This window comes from Drosophila obscura, unplaced genomic scaffold (genome assembly GCF_018151105.1).
Source record: "Drosophila obscura isolate BZ-5 IFL unplaced genomic scaffold, ASM1815110v1 contig_193, whole genome shotgun sequence".
NCBI classification, from domain to species: Eukaryota; Metazoa; Arthropoda; class Insecta; order Diptera; family Drosophilidae; genus Drosophila; species Drosophila obscura.
The window spans coordinates 999,619-1,024,471 of record NW_024542782.1 but is presented as its reverse complement, the minus strand read 5'-3'; the positions used below and the strand labels follow the sequence as shown (position 1 = coordinate 1,024,471).

At 43.5% G+C, this 24,853-nt stretch overlaps 1 protein-coding gene across 1 annotated transcript in view; it reads left to right on the top strand.

Moving 5' to 3' along the window:
• The first annotated feature begins 19,839 nt into the window (after window positions 1-19,839).
• LOC121404357 (alpha-N-acetylgalactosaminidase) overlaps window positions 19,840-24,853 on the top strand; it is a 136,469-nt gene continuing 131,455 nt past the window's right edge. The window contains exon 1 of the mRNA XM_041593675.1: window positions 19,840-20,010. Coding sequence (XP_041449609.1) covers window positions 19,855-20,010 — 156 coding nt within the window. The 5' untranslated portion in view covers window positions 19,840-19,854. The remainder of the gene's footprint in view (window positions 20,011-24,853) is intronic.

The following is a 24,853-nucleotide window of genomic DNA, read 5'->3' as shown; positions in this document are numbered from 1 at the left end:
CAATTGTTCTTTGATTTTAAATATGGAATTGTATTGTTGACCATTTGCCGCAGTACTGTTAACTAATTCTGTTGCTCCAAACGATGTCATTTGGAAGCATGAATTGAATTTTCGAATTGATTTCACGAAGATGTTTGATCCGTGCCTACGAGCAAGCTGTTCAATGGTTGCAGTGGTGTCTCAATTTCAGGTAGATTCACTTTTCCTGATGCGCAACACATACCACTTGACTCATGTTTTTACTTGACAATGGGGACATTCCTTTTCCAATCAACTCTTTCTTTCAATATCTGGCTTGTATGTGAATACGATACGAAGGAACGAAGCGGATGTTAATGCTCTATGTACATGTAGGCGTTGTCGTTCCAATTGTCTTTGTTCATTTCGTACCTCTTGTGATTGAGATTCACGCAATTGTGATATGCCCTCACGCACATTTTCCTTATCTTCTTCGACTTGTTGGACTGTTCTTTCTGTCGTATTAATGTTGCATGATTTGTTCGACGGTGCAACAGGGACCTCCTGCGTCTTGATGACATTTTTCACTTTAGCACAATTACAAATTAACAAAATTCACAAAGAAACGTAAAAAACTCACAGAAAGATATTAGCTCTAGTCTGTATTACAAATAGACACGGACAACTAAATCAAGGCACACTTTTCAAAAAACATTAAAATTTTTTGATTTTTTTCTATACAACAACAAAAAGCCGGTGGGCCCGTATATTTCGACGAAAAGACGGAAGACTCAAAAAAAGAGACGTGCGCTCGATTTCAATACCAATTTTCGACTTCTTTTCATTTTCGTTATAAAATATTCTTAAGCCTAACTTATCTAGGGCGGCGAAGCGGGTCGAATTCGCCAAGAGCGAGAGAGAGCTTTATTGCGCTCCCGCTTCGCCCTAAAATAACTTACACTAGACTTCAAATTTTACCAAAATATACAAATTAGCGTCGTGACGCGACACCGGCCCCGTTGAAGGCCTGTGGGACTTCAACCCATCGGAAGAAGCGCCAAATTATGTATTGGCCTCCTGTAGACCGCTCCGCTGCTCGTCCTGAGGTCGACCACCCTGACCTTTCCGTCCTGCCCGGCGTCTGTTGCGACGACCCTTCCGAGGAGCCACTGTTGGGGCGGAAGGTTGTCCTCTGCGACGATGACGAGGTAGCCTTCCTCGACTTTGGGCTGCTCTTGGTGCCACCTCAGCAGGAGGTTTTTGGCCGACTCCACTCCTGCCTCCCTCAGTCCGCCCATGTGCGGAGCTCGAGGTGGCAGGAAGGCGAACTCGCAGCCGCTTCTCGCTACGAACTCTCGAATTCCGTCTCTAGCGTCCTTCTCAGCTCGTCGACTTGCTCCGACGAAATTTGTCGCGTTGTCGCAGTTGATGCGGAGCGGACATCCTCGACGACCAACGAACCTTTGAAAAGCCAATAAGAAGGAGTTAGTCGTTAGATCGGAGACAATTTCTAGATGAACCGCCTTGGACGCAAAACAGACAAATAACGCTATGTAAGACTTATAAGGGGGCCTTCCACGAATTTTTAGTGTCGTATAGACTGGGCCACAAAAACCAACACCACATACTGCGAATGGGCGGAGAGCACGGAGCAGGTCTGCTGGTAGATTTCCCATCATTTGGGTCTGTAGTCGAGGCTTGCATTTAGAGCAGCGAATGCACGACCTGACCATTGCCTAACCTGGTGCCTTTACGAACCCTTTCAATATCTTCCTGATACTCGTTTTTCTGGATCAGCTCGACAATTTTGTGAAAAGCTTCATCGTACTCTACTGGTGACGGAGTGACTTCAAATTTAAGATTTTTGTCTTTGCATTTTCGGATAAAGGGGAACACGTAAACGAACACTCTTAGCAGCTTGAGGTGTGACGAGTATCCCTCGATTATTTCCACTTAATCATTTGATTTAGCGGCCACGGTCAGTCCGACCGCTGTCTTCCTAATTTCCAGCTTCAGCTCTTCCTCAGAAAGCTCGAAGTGGGGGTTTCTGGGCCAGCTCTCTTCTTCTTCCTTCAAAAACGCTGGTACACTAAATCAGATCGACTGCAAAATCTCAATGTCACAACCTCTCTAAACTATGTCTGATGGGTTCTGTTTAGTTGGAACATGCCGCCACGTAGCATCATCTGACCACTCCTGAATCTCAGCTACTCGGTTCGCAACGAATGTTGATAACGACGAAGGGTGGGATCGGATCCAATGAAAGGTCACTTCCGAATCCGACCAACATACCATTCGTTCAATTGGCACCTCGAGTAGCGATTTGAGTCGGTGACAGAGATCTGCGAGAAGGTGAGCGGCACATAACTCAAGCCTTGGAAGCGTTTTTGTCTTGAGCGGCGCTACTTTCGACTTTGCAGTCAACAACGAGACCTTGAAACCGTCTGCAGTCTTACTACGGATATAGACGCATGCTCCATAAGCTCTCATGGAGGCGTCGGCAAAGGCATGTACTTGAATCGGTGACATGGGATCAGTATGCACAAAGCGAGGTATGGCAATCTTCACCAGCTTACTCAAGGATTCTTTTAGAAAGTTCCAAGATGTTTCCAGATTCATTGGAATTGACTCATCCCAATCTAGTTTGTTAAGCCACAGCTCCAGCAGTAGGATCTTTCCCTTGATTACCAAGGGGCTTAACAAACCAAGGGGGTCAAACAGCTTTGATGTCACCGATAATATGTTCCGTTTTGTCGCTCGGAGACCCATGACTGAACTGTCAATTTGAAACCGAAAGACGTTATCGTGCGGTAGCCACGATATTCCTAACGCCTTGGTTGACTCGGAGTCCGAGATCGTTATCGGCTTAACTGTTCTCTCGGATGAGTTCAAGAACCACTTGGTTAGCTCAAACCCTGCGGTTTGAAAAACCTGAGCCACATCAGACTTAATTGTCTTTAACTCCTTCACGCAACCAGCACCAGTCATAAAAGTCGGACCCGATAACTTTAGCAGCCTTTGGGAATGAGAGCTTTGCAGACTCACTCAACCTTTTCAAACACCGAATAGCCAAAAATGTGGCAGGTCCAGTCCCATATGTTACAGTGTTGAGCTGGTATATTCTCAAGGACTCAGATGGGTCTCTTCTCCACACGATCAACTGAAACTGCCTGTCCGCTTCATTCACCATCACTTGGCGATACATCTTTTTTACATCGGCAGTCAGGGCGAACCTGTGCAGACGGAAGCGAAGCAGCGTTGAGTATAACTCCTCTTGAATAGTCGGTCCGACCATCAGAATGTCATTCAAGGCCACCTGAGATGACGTCTTCGACGACGCATCGAACACGACGCGAAGATGGGTGACAGTCACCTTTGGACTGTATCTTCCAGACACAATCCAACCGAGAAGCGTTTTCTGCAGAGTTGGATAGTCAGGACCTTGTCTAATTTGACCAACAGATAAGAGTTCGAAAAATGACTCTGCACCTATCAACATATCTATTCTTTGTGGCTTGTAGAAATATGGGTCTGAAAGAGGTAGGTTCTTCGGGATTTTCCAGTCACTCACATTAAGTGCGTGATCAGGGTGGTATCCCCAGATTGACTTCAGAATCCAGAAATTGACCGAGAACTCACTACCATTGATTCGCGACTTCACCATCGTGTGTATCTTTTTCTTGACTTGTGAATTAGATTCTCCAATTCCAAGCAAGTTGATGCACGACTCCTCCCTACGGATCTGTTAGCGCTGTGCCAGGTCCTCAGTCCTCCTCAGTGCCAGGTTCCTTAAGGACGATGCAGATTGCTGGGTCATTTTGGGAAGACTAAATAGGGCAGCAATATGGTTCATAAAGATCAGACATTCGTTATCATAGACCCGTTTTAAGCTAGCCACGGCTTTTTCATAATTACTCTCGGTTACTTGGAACGCCCTTACCGTTCCCAACGCTTCACCAGAGAGGCATGAAAGCAAATGGTTAAACTTTTCGATAAGTGGAATGCTTTCGTCATTGTGAACAAGAGATTCAAATAAACTAATAAAGCTTTTGAATTCCGAATATTTTCCACTGAACTTTGGCAGAGCTAACTTCGGAAGTCGAGCACGAGTTGGGGCAACAGAAGCTGATACTGAAGGCATTGTATCACTGGCTGTCTTCAAGGCGTCGATAAACGACATTATCTTTGCCTTGGTTACAATCGAGAGTTCTTCCAACTCGGCCCCAAAGTCATCGTCACTATCTATTTCTTCGATTGATTCTTGAACTTGGCTTGCCTTGGCTATAGTTGCTTTCAGTACGTCGAGTCTGCACTCGAGCTCTGTCAACTGCAGCGGAATCTCCCCAGCTTCCAGCCGGTCCGCTAGTCGGCGAATGCCTTTGATACGGGAGCTGAGCTATGATATTCTTTTTAAAAAAAAGAAAAAAAGGAAAAGAGGGGGAGAGGGAAAAAAAAAGGAAAAAAAAAAAAAAAAAAAAAAGAAAGGGGGGGGGGGGGGGGGGGGGGGGGGGGGGGGGGGGGAAAAAAAAAAAAAAAAAAAAAAAAAAAAAAAAAAAAAAAAAGGAAAAAAAAAAAAAAAAAACCGGGGGGGGGAAGAAAAAAAAAGGGGGGGGGGGGGGGGGGGGGGGGGGGGGGGGGTGGGGGGGGGGGGGGCGGGGGGCCCAAAAAAAAAAAAAAAAAAAGGGGGGGGGGGGTTGGCAAATTGAAAGGTGGGTCCCTGGGTCCAAAAACAAGGACCCCACGATTGCAGGGTAGCGCGTCGCTTGGCGAACGGTTTGACTCAAACGCGCCAAACGAAAGAACACACCAACAACAACGACGGTCAGCAACGGTGATGAGCAAAAGCGAGAACGAAAATTCACCGCTGCAGCTGCTATGTTGGTATGTGTGCGCTTGGCCAATGTCCCAACTATATATTTGCGCAACGAAAACGAAAAAGGGGGAAAGGGGCGACAGTGATTGCAGTTATAAATTATATGTATATATGTTCTGCGTCCAAGATGGTTTGATGTATGTGAATATGTGATATATGTATATGTACAAACTCTACTAAATACATGCAAATCTAGCTCTACTATGTCATACGGATATGCAAAGAATTGAAAGCGAGGTGCACTTAGCACAAGATAGTAACTGCGAGATTTTAATGATTTTGTCTTTACTCGAGCTTTCAATTTTTTGCACAAATACCTCAATGTATGTATGTATATAAGATGGGATCCTGGGAATTCCACTTTCCTTGGCAGGTGGCAAACGTCTTTAGGAATGGATATCCCGCGGCGGTTGAGATCTCTGGGTATTTTTGTTGTGTATGCTTGTTAGCTGACCGGCGCGGTAGTTTTAGGTGTGATATTTTAGGGTTGATCTGCTGCACACACACGCAACGCGGGCAGGTGTATATTATATACACTTAAACTATTCAATATGTGTTTTACATATATATTTCACCACTCGTGTCACTGTCACTTTCTGCCTTTAAATTATACTAATTTGCGAGTCCACCCGGGGGCGCCATGAAATTTTAGAATAATTTTTCCAAATTAAAATTCAACAACAAAAAACCGAGTTTGGTGGCTGCAAATTCTGTATATTTCGACGAAAAGACTCAAAGAAGACTCAAAAAAAGGGACGTGCTTTCGATTTCAATACCAATTTTCGACTTCTTTTCATTTTCGTTATAAAATATTCTTAAGCCTAACTTATCTAGGGCGGCGAAGCGGGTCGAATTCGCCAAGAGCGAGAGAGAGCTTTGTTGCGCTCCCGCTTCGCCCTAAACTATCTTACACTAGACTTCAAATTTTACCAAAATATACAAATTAGCGTCGTGACGCGACACATATGTAATGTCACAAAACACAATGACAGTTAAATCAAAGCAATACTTGATAAAAAAAACGAGAAGGAACGTGTGAGTCGCTTCTGGGGACGCCTACTCAGTCAGTATATAAATTTTTGAGCATATGATTTATGTAGAATTTTACAAAATTTTACCTTTTTTTGCTACATCTGTTATCTACATCTACAATGTATATTATACATCTTTTCCGCTAGCGGGCACTCGCGCACTGAACAAGGCAGAGTTTGCGAGCGAGAAAAAGAATGAGTAGCGGGTCTCTTGCTGGAGGAGGTGGGGGAAGCAACTGAAAATTTCTTTATTCTGGGTATAATTATGATATGGTAGATACAGTCATTCTCTACGATACTGCGTTTTGTGCCTGCCACAGATTTTAGTCCTTTGTGTGGCCGGAAGGGTGTGGTACGAAATTTTGAAATACACTTGTAGCAGTCTGATGTCACATGAGTCTGGAAACAAAATTTTGTTGCTCTAGCTCTTATAGTCTCTGAGATCTAGGCCACAAGCAAGACGGACGCGTACGCGTACAAAAAATACTTTAGGACTTATGCCTACTTTACATACGACAAAAATTTTACGACACTAACAATGCGATTAAAAGTTATGGTAATGGTAATATGGAGATCAAAAATAGTCTACGACCTATTCTCAGAGATAATTAATATACGACAAAAATTTCATGAAAATCGGTCGAGCCGTTTGGGAGGAGTTCAACCAAAAATATGAGGTGAGGTCGGAAACGTTTCTGTCAGGTTTTCTAGCGCGATATTTATTCGTCAAAACCATAATTATAGCCTAACGTAAATCATCAATATTGTTCATTATTTGAACACACACACTGTACATAAACATTGTTCTCGCATATGCTTACGCACGCCATCGCCCGTTTTTTCGCTTATCTAGTCCGTCATTTTCGTTCCTGCACTCTTCTCGCGATCGTTCTCAGCTTGGCAGCAGCCCCAAGCTGCTCAAACGCTCTCTTTCTGCCGTTTTCTCTCGCTCTCTTCTAAGATTCCCTGTATAGGGGACGGACAATTCGGCCTGTTGGCCCTACAGTTAGTCTTGAGCTGATCGTTATACTCGTACATACTACATCCCTAACTAAATCTATACTATAAATTTGGAGAAAAAAATCTGTGTGTAAGGGGCTATCTCGGCAACGTTTGCACCAAATTGATTGCGTTTTTTAAATGATATCCACAGTATGTGGCATGGCTTGCATAAAAAAGAATTAAAAATTAATTTAAACGAGAAGGAACGTGTGAGTCGCTTCTGGGGACGCGACTCTACTTATACCCGTACTCAGTCAGTATATAATTTTTGAGCTTATGATTTTTTAGAACTTTAGAATTTACAAAATAAATGTTACATTTTACATTTTTTTGCTACATCTGTTATCTACATATACAATGTATATTCTACATCTAACATGTAGATTATAAATTTACCATTTAGATTCTACATCTCCTCCGCTAAAGAGCGCTCGCGTACATAACGAGGCAGAGTGTGCGAGCGAGACAGAGAATGAGTAGCGTGTCTCTTTCAGTAGGAGGCGGGGGAACCAACTGAAAATTAATTTCTTGGTTTTATCGTATCTTTAAAAGTGTGCCTCCCACAGATTTTCGTCCTTTGTGGTGGCGGAAGGGGGCGTGGCGAAATTTTGAAATACACTTGTAGCGTAGTGTGATATCACATGAGTCTGGAAACCAAATTTGGTTACCCTAGCTCTTATAGTCTCTGAGATCCAGGCGACAAACAAGACGGACAGACAGACAGACAATCAGACTGATGGACAGACAGACATGGCTATATCGACTCGGCTATTGATGCTTCCTTGCGTTAGGTTAGGTTAGGTTAGGTTTATAGGGCTGCTCGACTGAAGACGAGGTCACTCGGAGGCAAGTCTGCCCATTGTGATGCCCACACTCGTCACGGGATATTGTCCGTGCCAGGAGGTTTCGCGACCACCCGAGGCCTCTATAAGAGCACCAGTTTCTCTAGAGGCATGTTTGCCAGGCTGTCCAGATCTTCGTAGAGGGCCACCAGCGAGGACAGTTGAGAGAGGGGGAGCCCCCCCCCGCAGCTGGGAGAAGTCGGGGGGCTACCGTGGCCAGGGGACCGGCCGTTGCGTGGGGCTGGTGGTTAGGGAGGGGGAGGAGCGGGACCAAGTTTAGGTGGGTTCCACCCCTGTCCGACCGTCGGCTGGCCACTGGAGATGGCCGTAGTGGTCCTTAGTGCGACTGGTCGCGGTCGACCATCTGGCCGCGCCCCGTGCCCTAGCGGGTGACCGGAACCCACGTGAGTGTGTTGGCGACTGGTTTAGTGCGTCCACCCAGTACGGTGTGTGGTTTGGGTTTGAGGGTTGACTGTCAACGCAGATTGTAGTTCCTGGTATCTCAAGGGTATACCAACTTTCTCCCGCCTGACACCAGCTGGTATTGGGTGTTGTGTTTTGAGATTCCAGCTCCTGTCCCTGCGTTTTACCCGTGGTGAATGGGGCCGTTCTGCCCCAGGACAGGTACTCTCCATTACCCTATATTCCCCTTATATCCGCTCTCGCCAGCTGAGAAGGGGTCGTTGGGCCAGGTTCCACAGTGGGGGTATAACTCCCCTTGCGGGTCCTCGTGTGCCGCTTCTTGCGGGGGCCTAGTTGGGCTTATCGTCTGCTTCTGGCGTGGCCATCCGGTTACCGGGGGTGCAACTTGGCCAGTGCGGCCGTTTTGCCGATCCTGCGTTGTTGAGGCCCCTCTATATCTAGGGCCGCCAGGCATATCCTTATAGCTTAGACTCTTTTGTATGCCACAACTTCGTGTGTGGGTCTCAACTGTCTACCTTTGGGGGGGCTGGCTCCACTGCACTGTTGTCTGTTGGTTCTTTATATAGATCCATCAGTCGCTCATCGTTTGCTGCGCAGACTGTGGGCTGTGCTTTGGGGGTGTGGTTTTCTTCCCGGCCGGGGTGGACCACCTCACCTCCCCCACCCATGGGGGACGTACCCGTTGGGGCCCGAATCTAGCCGGGTGGTGAGGCAAGTTGCTTGCAGCATGGCTGGTCGGATATCATCCGGTCCCGGTGACTTGTAGGGACTGAATGATTTAATGGCCCTTGCGTTACACACATCCACTTTTACCACAAATCTATTATACTCTTTAACTCTTTTTGAGTACGGGTATAATAATCGTCTACGCACAGCAAAGTCTTGTTCAGATCGACAAAACAATGACAACAACAACTGCAAATGAACGTCGCGACTTGTGAAGAGCTGTTAGTCAACAAAAGCTGTCAAATCTATGGGGGCTGTTATACGCACGATAGACCCATAGCCATCGATAACAACAGAGGCGATACTTACTTAAGAAGTCGAAGCGAACAAGATAGCACACATTCAAGAAATCTTTTTTTTTCAATTAATTCCGTCTACATTAGGACGGTTCTTATTTTCGAAATTTCTGAATTTCAAAGGTCTCAGGGTCTTAAAATGTTCCTTTTGTTATGAAACAATAAAACGTATTCTGATCAGGCTTAAACTCTTTATACCCGTACTCAAAAAAGACTTAAGGGGTATATTAGATTTGTGGTAAAAGTGGATGTGTGTAACGCAGAGAAGGAAACGTTTCCGACCCCATAAAGTATATATATTCTTGATCAGCATCAATAGCCGAGTCGATAGAGCCATGTCTGTCTGTCCGTCTGTCTGTCTGTCTGTCTGTCCGTCTTGTTGAGCGCCTAGATCTCAGAGACTATAAGAGCTAGGGCAACCAAATTTGGTTTCCACACTCATGTGATATCACACTGCTACAAGTGTATTTCAAAATTTCGCCCCGCCCCCTTCCGCCGCCACAAAAAACGAAAATCTGTGGCAGGCACATTTTTAAAGATACGATAAAACTAAAAACGCAGTATCGTAGAGAATGCCCATATCTACCAGATTGCCGAATCTAAATCATATCGGATCATAATTATAGCCAGAATGAAGAAATTAATTTTCAGTTGCTTCCCCTGTCCCTCCTCAAGCAAACGACAACGCAACTCATTTTCCTTCTCGCTCGCACACTCTGCCGCGTTCAGTGCGCGAGCAACCCCTAGCGGAGGAGATGTAGAATCTAAATGGAACATGTACATTGTACAATCTACATGTTAGATGTATAATATACATTGTAGATGTAGATGTAGATATCAGATGTAGCAAAAAAATGTAATATGTAAAATTTTTTTTTTTAATTCTAAAATTCTAAAAAATCATAAGATCAAAAATGTATATACTGACTGAGTACGGGTATAAGTAGAGTCGCGTCCCCAGAAGCGACTCGCACGTTCCTTCTCGTTATTTTATTGTTTCATAACAAAAGGAACATTTTAAGAACCTGAGACCTTTGAAATTCAGAAATTTCGAAAATAAGAACCGCCCTAGTCTACATATATTGTTTAACTTATTATATCCAATAAAAACTACTATAATACTCAAAATCCATCCCTTCACAGTTCAGAAGTGGGATTAGTAGAGTTGTTATGTGTGGAGCGTAAAATTTTTTAGAGAAACTCAAGACAAGCGGCAAATATCGTCGGCGTGGGAAGTTTGCAATGGGATGTGTTCCCTAAGGTCTGTGTGACAAAGAAAATTGCAAATTACGGATGTGTTCCTTTTCTACGTGTCAGAGGGGATTAGTGAACATGGACAGAAAGAGTCTCAAGAAATTGCGTCAGGAATCTGTGTGAGTCTGTCGATATACATTAATACATACAAAAGGATTGTGTGTATATGTAGCGTCGTTGTAAAATTCACAAGTTGAAGCCCAACGTTGTGAAATACAGTCATATCAGTTGTCTCGCTTGCACACATGCTAACGAAATTGATTGTGCGTGCAAGTTAAAAGCAGACAAAAAGAGGGACGACCATATCAGCGAAAATGGTCAAAATTGCGGATCTTAAGGTGAACCAGTTACGGTTCCTGTTAAGAGAGCGGAACTTGGCAGTTTCGGGTTCCAGAGCCGAATTAGTACAGCGACTAATTGAGTTTGAGAAAACCGAAGACGTAGAGATGCCACAAGCAGCTGGAAACATAAGTCAACATGAGGAGGAGACGCTGACGTCACATGCGGCGGAAATTTCACAAATGCAAAATGAAACGAGAAGGAACGTGTGAGTCGCTTCTGGGGACGCGACTCTACTTATACCCGTACTCAGTCAGTATATACATTTTTGAGCATGATTTTTTAGAATTTTAGAAAAAAAAAAAATTTTACATATTACATTTTTTTGCTACATTTGTTATCTACATCTCATCTACAATGTCTATTCTACATCTAACATGTAGATTGTACATGTACCATTTAGATTCTACATCTCCTCCGCTAGGGGTTGCTCGCGCACTGAACGCGGCAGAGTGTGCGAGCGAGAAGGAAAATGAGTTGCGTTGTCGTTTGCTTGAGGAGGGACAGGGGAAGCAACTGAAAATTAATTTCTTCATTCTGGCTATAATTATGATCCGATCTGATTCAGATTCGGCAATCTGGTAGATATGGGCATTCTCTACGACACTGCGTTTTTAGTTTTATCGTATCTTTAAAAATGTGCCTGCCACAGATTTTCGTTCTTTGTGTGGCGGGAAGGGGGCGGGGCGAAATTTTGAAATACACTTGTAGCAGTGTGATATCACATGAGTGTGGAAACCAAATTTGGTTGCCCTAGCTCTTATAGTCTCTGAGATCTAGGCGCTCAACAAGACGGACAGACAGACAGACAGAAAGACAGACGGACGGACAGACGGACATGGCTATATAGACTCGGCTATTGATGCTGATCAAGAATATATATACTTTATGGGGTCGGAAACGTTTCCTTCTCTGCGTTGCACACATCCACTTTTACCACAAATCCAATATATCCCTAAACTCTTTTTTGAGTACGGGTATAATGAAATGACGGAGCTGAAGAATATGATGGTTCAGTTGGTCGTCATGCAACGACAAAACGCGGAACCAACAGCATCAGGTGCAACAGCACAAGCGGCAGCAGCAACAACAAATCAGCAGCAGCAGATCAGAGAATAAAATACCGAAGGTAGTAGTAGACCTGTTAGACAGGCTACCAATTAAGTAAGGCAAGCGTCGGTCAAGGAAATAGCAAATACCTTGCCGGACTATGACCCCAGCGACGGTAACGCCATCTCCGTAGACCAGTTCATCGATCGTGTCTACAAGGTTGTTGAGGCTTACCAATGGGACGAGAATGTTATTTTGCTCGCAATTTATACGCGGCTTAAGGGTCCCGCTAAGATCTGGCTCGAACTCTTCGACGGTTCTACACACCACATGAAGTGACTTCGCTGCAGCTATAAGAGACGAGTTTGGATCTAACCCAGATGAGGCAGAAGTTCACTTCAATATGGCTAATACAACCAGACGATCAAAGGAGACAGTAAAGGAGTACTGTTTCCGGATGTCCGCCCTTGGCGTGCGGTACAAGCTTAGTGAAGCAGCTGGTATAATTTATGTTAGATCAGGTATACAGCATCGAGAATTGCAAAATAGTATTGCCGCAATTCAGTTTTCGTCAATGAAGCAATTTCGTGATGCAGCCGAATCATATTTTGTAAATAGAGGTCGACCAATCGCAAACAAAAAGGAGTTTGTACCAAAAGGCAGCAACTTTGAGACAAAGCAGGACTACGACGTAAAGCCAATAAAGCCAAAGGAGGCAGAGAAGTGCTACAATTGTGGAGAATTGGGGCACTTCGCTCGTTCATGCTAACAAGAAAAAAAGAAGTCGCGTTGTACCAAATGCAATAAGTTTCATGCACACAATGAAAAATGCCAACTGACAAATATGATGCGTTTGGGTGCCGCGAATCTCGACAAGCTATTCACCAGGAAAATCTACATACAGTCGTACATCTATAGCGCCTTCATTGATACTGGAAGTCAGGCTAGTATCATGCGCCAATCAGTTGCCAAACAAATCAACGCTGATCGCCACAAGTGCTCTATGAATATTAGAGGCATTTGTGGGGTTTCTTGTATCCTGACCGAAGCAATGGTTGTGGATATGGACATCGATGGAAAAATGATTACGGCCAAAGTATACGTAGCAGACGACAACCTGCTGCAAGAGGACTTTCTGTTAGGACAAGACGTCATCATTAGCGGTCATCTATCGCTGAAGTTTGAGCCAGGCGACACTGAAGTGAAACGTGCAGTTCATCAACCGGTAGCTTTGGAAAGCGACAACCTAACTACAAAACTTCTTGTCAATCTACAGAACCATCAGGAAAGAAGTAAAATGGGCGGTTTTCTGGAGAAGTTCAACCATGTTTTCTCCACAGGACTGCAAGGCATAGGCAAAACCAACATCGTTCAAGGCAACATTAGCGTTGAGAGTGGCCAAGTGATTTCGCAAGCGCCATACCGCGTATCCGAGCCAAACAAGGAAATTGTAAGCAGAATGGTCGAAGAGCTGTTGGAGCAGGATATTATCATCCCATCCACGTCAGAGTACGCCAGCCCAGTGGTGCTCATCAAGAAGCCAAACGGTAGTGATCGACTCTGTGTTGATTACCGCTGTCTCAATAAATTGATCAAGAAGGAAAATTTTCCTATACCGAACATCGAGGAGCGTCTGCAGGAGGCGAAGCGATTTAAATACTTTTCTTCTCTGGACCTCAACAGCGGTAGAAGTAGATAGAAGCAGCACCGGAAAGTAGAAAGTTTACTGCATTCATCACTACGGATGGAATGTATGAGTTCAAGCGACTTCCTTTTGGGCTAAAGTCTGCACCTGCTGTTTTCAATCGACTCATGGCAGAATTACAGGAGCGAGTGCAGAGAGGCGACATGATACATTACATGGGCGACATCTAAATTGGTAGTCAGACGTTTGACGAGATGTATGAGAAGCTTGAGCGAATTCTCCAAGTATTGCAAGAGTGCGGATTAATACTAAATCTGGATAAATGTGAATTGTTTAAGCAAACAATTACATTCCTGGGTCATCAGATACATGCAGACGGCATCAGTCCTGGAGAGGTTAAGACGAAGGCTACTGCATTGTTCTCGACGCCGAGAACTTCAATGTGACTGAAGTACGGCAGTTTTTGGGTCTCAGCGGCTACTTCCGGAAATTTGTTGCCGGATATGCCATTATTTCCGATCCCTGCGTGCCCTATTGCGCAAAGACCAGACGTTCAAGTGGGAACAGCCACAATAGGATGCATTTGACGAGTTAAAGAGCCGCCTAATATCGGCCCGTTGTCACCAGTTACCGACTTGATGCTGAGCATGAACTACATACGGATGCCAGTGCCGTTGGCTTAGCCGGAGTATTGCTGCAGAAGGATGAAGATCAGATGAAGCCAATTGCTTACTATAGCCGAGCAACGTCCAAGCCAGAGAAGAACTACCACAGTTACGAACTAGAAGCTCTAGCCGTCGTCGAGTCGTTGGAGCGATTTAAATATTATAACTATGGTAAGCGTATTAAAGTCGTTAACGATTGTAATGCCCTGAAAACATCAATGGCGAAACGAGAGCTTATACCCCGAATTGCAAGATGGTGGAACAGAGATGAATCATGTTGACGCACTAAGTCGAGCTCCATTTGAGGATGCACATGAGATGGACACAGCATCCCTGCAAATTTCGAAGACCATCATCGACGAGGCTGATTGGTTGTTTGCCATACAATTGCAAGATGAGAAAATCCAGAAGATTGTCGCTGAGATGAACATTGATAAGAAATTTGAGAACGACGAGTATGTGATCGACAAGGCTGGACACATGAGCACAAAGAAAACCATTAATCGGATTCTAAATTTGTTTTGGTTTCCCCGAATGCGTAACTACGTTAAAAGCTACATAAAGTCATGTGTGGACTGTGCGCTGTATAAGATACCAGGTGGACGTCAGGAAGGACAGTACCATTATGATGACATCAATCCGATCCCTTTTTCCACCGTACATATGGATCACCTGGAACCCTTCCCAAAGATTTCAAAACGGCATGAGCACATTCTTGTGATTGTCGACGCATTCACTAAAGCTACCATAGTGCGAGCTGTAAAAAGTACAGCCACGAAACACGTTATTGATATCCTGCAGGAGGTAACCAGCTACTTAGGAATGCCAGAACGAATCATTACTGATCGCGGTACAGATTTTACTTCAAAGGATTTTGAAAAGTATTGTAAGTCGAATAATGTAAAGCACATACTCAATGCTGCAAAGACACCGACAGCGAACGGCCTCTTCAAATGCCTTCAAATGAAAATGAAAAACGATAGGACGACCAGATACGATCAATTCAATGGAGCATCAACACCATGGTAAATAGTACGACTAAATGTTCCCCATTTCAGCTATTGTATGTTTATGAGCCACGAGATATCCTCAAGAACTCAGTCACGAATGCGATCCAAGGCCCGGATCTGAATATGATGACAGATGGCGAGTTGGAAAAGCAACGAGCAGATGCTGCGACTACAGTCAACGATCATAGGGCTGCTGCGAAGAAACGTTAGGATGCTAGACATTCCAAGCCAAGCGTATATACCATTGGTGATCTTGTGTTAGTCGAGAATGAGCCGTTTAGCACGGGAACGTCACTCAAATTTGAGCCTCGCTATAAAGGTCCATTTATTACACTACTCGACACGATTTTTCCTCAAGGAACAAAACCAACTTTTTCTTAAAGATTTGGGGCCTAGAAATGGTATGATGATATTTTTTATACCCGTACTCAAAAAAGAGTTTAGATTATTAGATTTGTGGTAAAAGTGGATGTGTGCAACGCAGAGAAGGAAACGTTTCCGACCCCATAAAGTATATATATCTTCAGCATCAATAGCCGAGCATATAGCCAGCCGTTGCCGTCCGTCTGTCCGTCCGTCCGTCTTGTGAGGCCTGGCTGGACTTGGCTGGCCAAATTTGGTTTCCAACTCATGTGATATCACACGCTACGGTATTCTTTCGCCCCGCCCCCTCCGCCAACCCAAGACGAACATCTGTGGAGGCACTACGAGTATCGTAGAGAATGACCATACTACCAGACTGCCAAATCTGTAGATCGGATCATAATTATAGCCAGAATGGTTAATTTTCAGTTGCTTCCCCTCCCCCTCCCGCCATCGACAACGCATCTCATTTTCCTTCTCGCTCGCACATTCTGCCGCGTTCAGTGCGCGGCAACCCCTACGGAGGAGATGTAGAATTACATGTAAAACTACATGTTAGATGTAGAATATACATTGTATATGTAGATGTTATCATATGTAGCAGTTGTTTTTTTTTTTCTTCTTAAATCACGCTCAAAATGTATGACTGACTGAGTACGGGATAGAGGTCGCGTCCCGGCGACTCACACGCCCCGTTTTATTTTCTATGCCAGAACTTTTTTTTGAAGATTTTTTGAAACTGGTATTTTTTAAAGCTTTTTTCAGAGGTAGCGCTTCTTTTTTCACATAAATCTAGTATCTTACGTTAGGTTGTAAAGAATTTTGCTATTATGAAAAGAGAATTAAAACAGCTAGAAGTTAAGCCGAAACGCCTCGTGATTTCAGCTTATCGTCTGGGAAATAAAAAGCATTGAAATGCAAAAATTATGATTTTTGTGGTGTATTTTTTACGAAATTTTGATTGGGAATTGGGATCGCGATGAGGTACCAAATGTACAGCCCTTTTTCGTTTGCTTTGTTCCTAATTGGCAGTTGGGCCCGCAACCTTCCAAAAGGTATTTTTTGTTAATTTTTTAGAACTGCAAAGTTCTGTGCAACCAGATATAAGATACTTAAGTTATGTAAAAAATCCCTACACGTCAAAGAATACTCCTTAATAGCTTTCCTAGATATCGAGAGAGCTTTTAACAACGTCATACCAGACCATACAATCACGGAGGCCCTAACTGACCTGGGGGTGGATCGGCACATGGTGATGCTCATTGATCAATTGCTTACATGCGGTGTCCTGTCACCCCTTCTATGGAATATAGTAGTCAACAAGATTCTGTGAAACCTGGAAGGGGGGGCTGCAAAGTGGTGGCATACGCGGACGATGTTGCCATCATCTTCTCGGGGAAATTCCCTCAAACACTTTGCGATCTAATGACTGCAAAGCTCACGCGGTTGTCTGAATGGACAAAGTCACGAGGACTGGGAGTCAATCCCTCGAAAACGGAACTTGTATTGTTCAAAACCAAATACACAGATGCTCCTCTCAACCCCCCTATACTAAACGGATGCAGGCTCTCCTTCAGCGACAATGCCAGATACTTAGGGTTGTTAATTGACAAGAAGCTGTGTCGGAACCTGAATACCAAAGACAGAGTGAAGAAGGCCACGATAGCCCTTTACACTTGCAAAAAGGCAATTGGCTTGAAATGGGGCATGAACCCAAGCATAGTCCAATGGATATACCTAGCAATAGTTAGGCCAATACTACTCTACGGAGTCGCAGTGTGCTGGCCTGCCCTATCAAAAAAGACCATCATTAAACAACTGGGCAAAGTACAACGAACTGCCGCCCTTTAAATCAGTGGAGCCCTACGCACCACACCAAATGATGCGCTAAATGCCATCATATGCCTCCAGAGCAGAGACCTTGCAGGCAGGGAGCAGGCAGAAATGGCAGCAATTCGTCTGAGAGACTCCGACCAAGCATCTATCCTAAACGGAAACGAGATCGTCCCAACAAAAACGGACTTCTGTGTTCCGAGGGAGTACATAGATACTCCTTTTTAAACAATTATCCCCCACAGAGACAACTGGCTCGAGGGACCACCTGGCCCAGACGGAGCCATACATATCTTCACAGATGGCTCAAAGCTGGACAATAAGGTCGGAGGGGGAAGCTACTCCGAACAGCTCAACATAAGACACTCTTTCAGGCTTCCAGATCACTGCAGTGTCTTCCAAGCGATCAACGAAGCTTTGGGGTGGCTTTGTGAAATTGCCACTACGGCCACTCATTTAAACATCTACAGTGACAGCCAAGATGCGATCAAATCGCTAAGTGCGATAACACCGAGCTCGGCTATCGTGGCAAACTGTCGCAAATCTCTCCACGAGATGGCTCATCAGTTTGTTATTAGCCTAATATGGGTCCCCCTTCTCCAAGATAAGGAGGACATTTGTATGCCAATGGCCACTTCTAAGCACATTATTAAAGAGCACTTCAAGCTACTACAACAGACAATAGGTGGCAAACTGTACCGCAATGTCGCATAACTCGGCAAACATGGCATAGTATCACAAAGAAGCGCACCACTGAGCTCTGCAAGCTCAGTAGAAAAAGGTGCAGCTCAGTCATACGCTCCCTCACAGGACATTGGCTAATAGGCACCCATGCTAACAGGATGGGTGCCCCCTACAACGACTTCTGTCGTAGGTGTAGAGATGAGGACGAGGAAGAAACGGCGGAACACCTATTTTGCTCCTGTCCGGCTCTCAGTAGAAGGAGGGTACAATACCTGGGAATGCCTTTCATGAACGACGTATCGGACATGTCTATGAGTTCAAGAAGGATCGCAAAACTTCATAAGGGCATCCGGATGGGACAACTGCTGACATAGTGTCTCACAAGGGAGGAGGACATGATCCACGCGCCCAAGTGTGTCGGGTTCCTGGCGATCCCGACAACCGCCTCAACCTAACCTAACCAAACCTATGTTAAAAATAGAAGCACTACCTCTGAAAAAAAACATTAAAAAATGAGAAGGAACGTTAGAGTCGCTTTTGGGGATGCGACTCTATTTATAGCCGTACACAGTCAGCGTATACATTTTAGCATATGATTTTTTAGAATTTTAAAAAACATTTTACATATTACATTTTTTTTGCTACATCTGTTATCTAAATCTACATCTAAAATGTATATTTTACATCTAACATGTAGATTATAGATGTACCATTTATATTCTACATCTTCTCCGCTAGGGGTTGCTCGTGCACTGAACGCGGCAAAGTATGCGAGCGAGAAAGAGAATCAGAAGCGTCAGCAGCGCTGGAGAAGGAGGGGGAACCAACAGAAAATTAATTTCATTCTGGCTTTCTGGCATTCTTCTGGCATTCTGTAGCAAAAAAATGTAATATGTATTTTGTATGTGTTTTAAAATTCTAAAAAATCATATGCTAAAATGTATACGCTGACTGAGTACGGCTATAAGTAGAGTCGCATCCCCAAAAGCGACTCACACGTTCCTTCTCATTTTTTAATGTTTTTTTTCAGAGGTAGTGCTTCTATTTTTTACATAGGTTAGGTTAGGTTAGGTTGAGGCGGTTGTCGGGATCGCCAGGAACCCGACACACTTGGGCCGGTTACAGCCCGTTGTGATGCCGCGTGGATCATGTCCTCTTCCCTTGTGAGACACTATGTCAGATATGTCCGATACGTCGTTCATGAAAGGCATTCCCAGGTATTGTAACCTCCTTCTACTGAGAGCCGGACAGGAGCAGAATTGGTGTTCCACCGTTTCTTTCTCGTCCTCATCTCTACAGCTACGACAGATGTCGTTGTAGGGGGCACCCATCCTGTTAGCATGAGTGCCTATTAGCCAATGTCCTGAGAGGGAGCGTATGACTGAGCTGCACCTTTTTCTGCTGAGCTTGCAGAGCTCAGTGGTGCGCTTCTTTGTGATACTAGGCCATGTTTGCCGAGTTATGCGACATTGCGACTCCCTTATCTTGGAGAAGGGGGATTGTAGTTCCAGTTCTGGCCAGCTTATCTGCTATGCAGTTGCCTTCAATGTCCTGGTGGCCAGGGACCCATATACGGCTGATAACAAACTGATGAGCCATCTCGTGGAGATATTTGCGACAGTTCGCCACGGTAGCCGAGATCGATGTTATCGCATTAAGCGATTTGATCGCAGCTTGGCTGTAACTATAGATAATTAAGCTTACCTTACTTAAGTATTACTTACTTTAAAACTTAAAAGCTAAAGTATTAAAGACAAATTTAGATATATCTGTTCAAAATCATTATATTAAGCTCTTTAAAATTCTTTGATTGATTCTATAGTGATTGATTGATTTTATAGTGAAAAACTTTTCCAAACCATGACTGATCTAATTGTCGCTGATGGATATGCTTCTGCTGGTTACGAATTTATTAACATAGATGATTGCTGGTTAGAAAAACACCGCAGTCACGATGGAAAGTTATTAGCTGATCACCAAAGGTTCCCAAATGGAATAAAAGCTTTATCAGATTACGTAAGTAACAAAATTTCATCAATAACACTACTCGACAAAATCGAAATTTTTTCCTTAAGCAACCAAACCGACTTTTTCTTTAATTTTTTTTAAAGAATTCTGGTTTTAATTCTAATTTCTTTTTCACATAACTAAAGTATCTTAAATTTGATTGTAATGAACTTTGCCATTCTGAAAAGATAAGAAATGCACAAATAAACGAGAAGGAACGTGTGAGTCGCTTCTAGGGACGCGACTCTACTTATACCCGTACTCAGTCAGTATATACATTTTTGAGCATATAATTTTTTAGAATTTTATAATTAAAATTAAAATTAAATTAAAATTAAAATTAATTTCTTCATTCTGGCTATAATTATAATCCGATCTGATTCAGATTCTGCAGTCTGGTAGATATAGTTATTCTCTACGATACTGTTTTAGTTTAGTTTTAGCGTACCTTTAAAATTGTGGCTGCCACCGATTTTCGTTCTTTGTGGTGGCGGAAGGGGGCGGGACGAAATTTTGAAATACACTTGTAGCAGTATGATATCACATGGAAACCAAATTTTGTTGCCCTACCTCTTATAGTCTCTGAGATCCAGGCGCTCATCAAGACGGACGGACGGACAGACAGACATGTCTATATCGACTCGGCTATTGATGCTGATCAAGAATATATATACTTTATGGGGTCGGAAACGTTTCCTTCTCTGCGTTACACACATCCACTTTTACCACAAATCTAATATACCCCTTAACTATTTTGAGTAAAAACGCAGTATCGTAGAGAATGACCATATCTACCAGATTGCCGAATCTGAATCAGATCTGATCATAATTATAGCCAGAATGAAGAAATTAATTTTCAGCTGCTTTCCCTGCCTCCGCAGCCAGAGACACGCTATTCATTCTCTTCCTCGTTCGCACACTCACCCGCGTTCAGTGCGCGAGCAACCCCTAGCGAAGGAGCTGTAGAATCTAAATGGTACATGTATAATCTACATGTTAGATGAAGAATATACATTGTAGATGAGATGTAGATGTAGATAACAGATGTAGCAAAAAAATTTTTAATTCTAAAATTGTAGAGTACGGGTATAAGTAGAGTCGCGTCCCCAGAAGCGACTCAGACGTTCCATCTCGTTTTTTTTTGTAAATGTGCATTGATTTAGCGTCGTTCATTATTGTTAACTAAAATCTATGGAGAAACAATGGAGCTAAAATTGGTTGAACAACCTTCCGAAAAATCATATTTTACCGTTTCACCGATGCTGGCCAAAGACTGTTTTGACATTTTTAAATTTTACATGCTTTAAATAAAAATGGAATTTCTTTCCAAGTAAACACACAACACACAGCTTGCTGGAACTGTGAAAATGTTAGAAAATTTCAGCTTAGATACAACTTGTTATCTTCATGTAGTATATCTATAATTTTCCACTTAGATTCGCCATATCTTCATGTAAATCTATTTTATCGCCAGGAAAAAAAAATTTAGTCAAAAGACCTGTCTCCAGCACCGCGGAAAATTGCGGCAAGGAATTTGCTAGTTATTCCGTGAGGGTGTGGAACATAGCTAAAACAAAGTTGATGAATCAGCTGTGTTTTGAAAACAGAGGCAACTGTAAAATTCTGCTTAAATTAAAAAAGGAAAAAAATGCACTCTGATGATGAAGTGATTGTGTTGGTGGCGGCATATAATGTTGCAAAACAAAAAAGAATAATTTTCATCTCTCTTTTTGGTTTTGCGGACAGTTTTTGCCTTCATCTTGCACCATTCACTTCAGGAAGAATTGTTAAGCCTAGTACTCAGATCGAAAAAAACACCTAGCGAACAGAATCAGGGTTGATATTCGTATGAAACCGATAAGAAATGTTTCACGGCAAAAACTGTTTTCTAGGCTCTGTACGGAAGGCAGTACTCAGATCAAAAAACAAAAAGGTCGGTATATACTGGAAAAGTATCAGAAGTATTTCCTTGTTTTTTTGGTATGTTTCGACCAACCTCCAAAAAGATATCAATTTGTTATCTTTAGCCAGCAAACACGAAGCAAACATTGCAATAAGAGAACAAAAAACCAAATGATTTTAATTTTATTTTAATAATGAAGATAAATATAATCTAATTAATGCAGCATTGTATAAAGGACAATTAGATTGATATTATAATATATTTTTATTAATTTTCATAAATATAAAATAAATATTGCTTTCAAAACAGTTTGTCTTCACGGTGGTCGGCACGGGTGGCGTCGCTTTTTAATAATGATTTAAGCCATAATGCTTCTATAACACCTTCAAACAATGCCATATACTCAGCTTCTGTTGATGAAGCTGCTACAGAGTTCTGTTTCCGAGTACACCAGCAAATTAAGTTAGATTCATACATTTTAAACAAATATCCTGTAGTACTTTTTCTATCTATAATAATTCCGGCCCAGTCAGAATCAACATAACCACTAAAAATGTCATTGTCGGGTCAAGCAGCCTAAATAATTATGTTCATTATTTGCACTGTACCAATCACTGTTAATCAGCCTATGTTATGCACGGCAGCGGCTGCTCTTTCATTTTATCTCGCCTTCTTCGCTTTGTTGTTGCAGTTGCAGCATCTAAGCTGGTCTCTCGAGTTCCATATGACGTTCGTGCTCGGCTTAGCATCTGCCCCGATCTGCTCTCCTTTCATCGCTCGTTTTCGCTCTCTTTAACACTTGCTGCATAGGGCGCTGGCAAGTCGGCCCATGTGCCCTTGTAGCCAGTAGAGAGATAATCTTCGTATCAATCGCATCGCTTTATTATATCGCTCATACTAACGCCTACTTTAATTCCCAATAAAAATTAATTGTACATTTCTCATTGAAACGCTAGACCTTTTTCTTTAAGTCAAACGAGTTTCAACGGCTATTAAAAACTCTTAATAGCCAAACATATGGTGACCCCGACGTGATTGTGCATTAGTTAATATATTCGTGCAATCACAAACTACAATTAAACATTCAAACATTGCCATATATTGCCGGTTCTTCGTTATTGTCGTTTGCCCGCGGCTTCAAGTGTCATCGACCACATATATATACACCAGCCGCTCTTGCATATAAGCATATACGTTTTGTTTGCGGTGCTCGTTCCCGTCACTTGCGCGGTACTCTTTGTTGTTCATCTTCCCGCTAGAAACGTTTTTCTAACGCCGTCGCTGCTATGGAGTTGGATGGTTCAAACGGCAGTATAACTACCGCTGCGGAAAACAGGGTGATTTTTCTGAAGCGGAAGGCAGCGGAATTGTGCGAAGGCCTCAAAAGATTGAGTGCCACTTGGGAGAATGAATTGTCGGCTTGCGACTACTATATGCTCGTGGTAAAGTTGGAGGAGATCGAGGAGCTGCAGGGCACGTTCAAACCCGTGCAGAACGAGCTCGAAGAATTGGATTGTCGAGAATTTAGCAGTGGATTGCGCGACAAGTTTCAAACACTTTTCCGAGAGTTGAAGCCGTCAATTTGTCGTGAAATTGCCAGGACTAGCGATCAGATGCCTTCTCATTCCACGTTGGCTGGAACAAATGCAACTGCTGGATTTGCCTGTTCGCAGCCTCCACCTCGCCGTGGACAGTCCCTGCCGCCTTTGCAATTGCCAACGTTTGGCGGAGGGTATACAAACTGGTCAGATTTTTATTCTATGTTTGTTACCATTATTGACAATCATCCGGACCTATCCAATATTGAAAAGTTTCAGCATCTGCGATCTTGCTTGCGTGATTCGGCGTTGGAGACAATTCGATCGTTAGAACTCTCGGATGGCAACTATAACATGGCATTAGAATTATTGGAAAAGAGATTTAATAATCGACGGTTGGTCTTTCAGGCACACATTACTGAGATCCTGGGGCTCCAGGCTGTGGAGAATGGGTCAGTGGCTATGCTTCGGGAGATTTCGGACAAGTTCAACGCTCATATGCGGGCGTTGCAGACTTTGGGTACTCCTGAGCAGATCGCTGGATGCATAATCGTGCAGGTGCTTCTACGGAAACTGGATCCAGCAAGTCAAGCAAAGTGGGAGGAAACTTTAGAAGATACAGCCTTTGTCAATCTCATTCCTTCGTGGGAATCTATGGCCTCGTTCTTGGAACAACGATGCAGGACATTGGAAACCGTGGATTTCGCTATGGCAACTTATGCGCCGAGCAGTCAGGTGGGAAGAAGTACAAAAACTAACCCTTCTAGATCCGCACTTGTTGCCACAAGTCACAGCTCATCGGGATGCGCTCTTTGCAGTGAAACTGCTCACGAAATCCATTATTGCTCGAAGTTCAAGGCCCTGTCCCCTGCGAATCGCCTTAAGGAAGTTAGGAGACTCTCTCTATGCTTAAACTGCCTCAAAGCAGGTCATCGGGTGACTACATGCAGCTCGAGCAGCTGTCGTATCTGCGGGCGCAGGCACCACACTCTTTTGCACTTCGGTAATCCTGAAGCTACTGCAGTCCAAACTCAATGGCACTTGAAACTCTATCTCCGTCTGTGCCGTCCAATGTCAGCACTCAAACATCTACTTCAGCACCCACGTTGTCTCATAATGCCACTGCACCGTCTACTTCGTCGTCTACCTCTGCTGCTCTTATTGCCCAAGGTTTCAGTAAGGATGTTGTTCTGTTAGCCACGGCAACAGTCTTGGTTAAAAATCGTTCAGGAGTCCTCGTTCCCTGCCGAGCTTTGCTTGATTCCGGCTCTTAGCTGCACCTAATAACCTCTCGTTTTGCAAATCAGCGTCAGCTTCGAAAAATAAAATCATCGACTGCAGTATCTGGAATAGGTGATTCAAACTTCGTCACGGATGGATTTTCGGTCAACATTAGCCTGCACTCTCACTC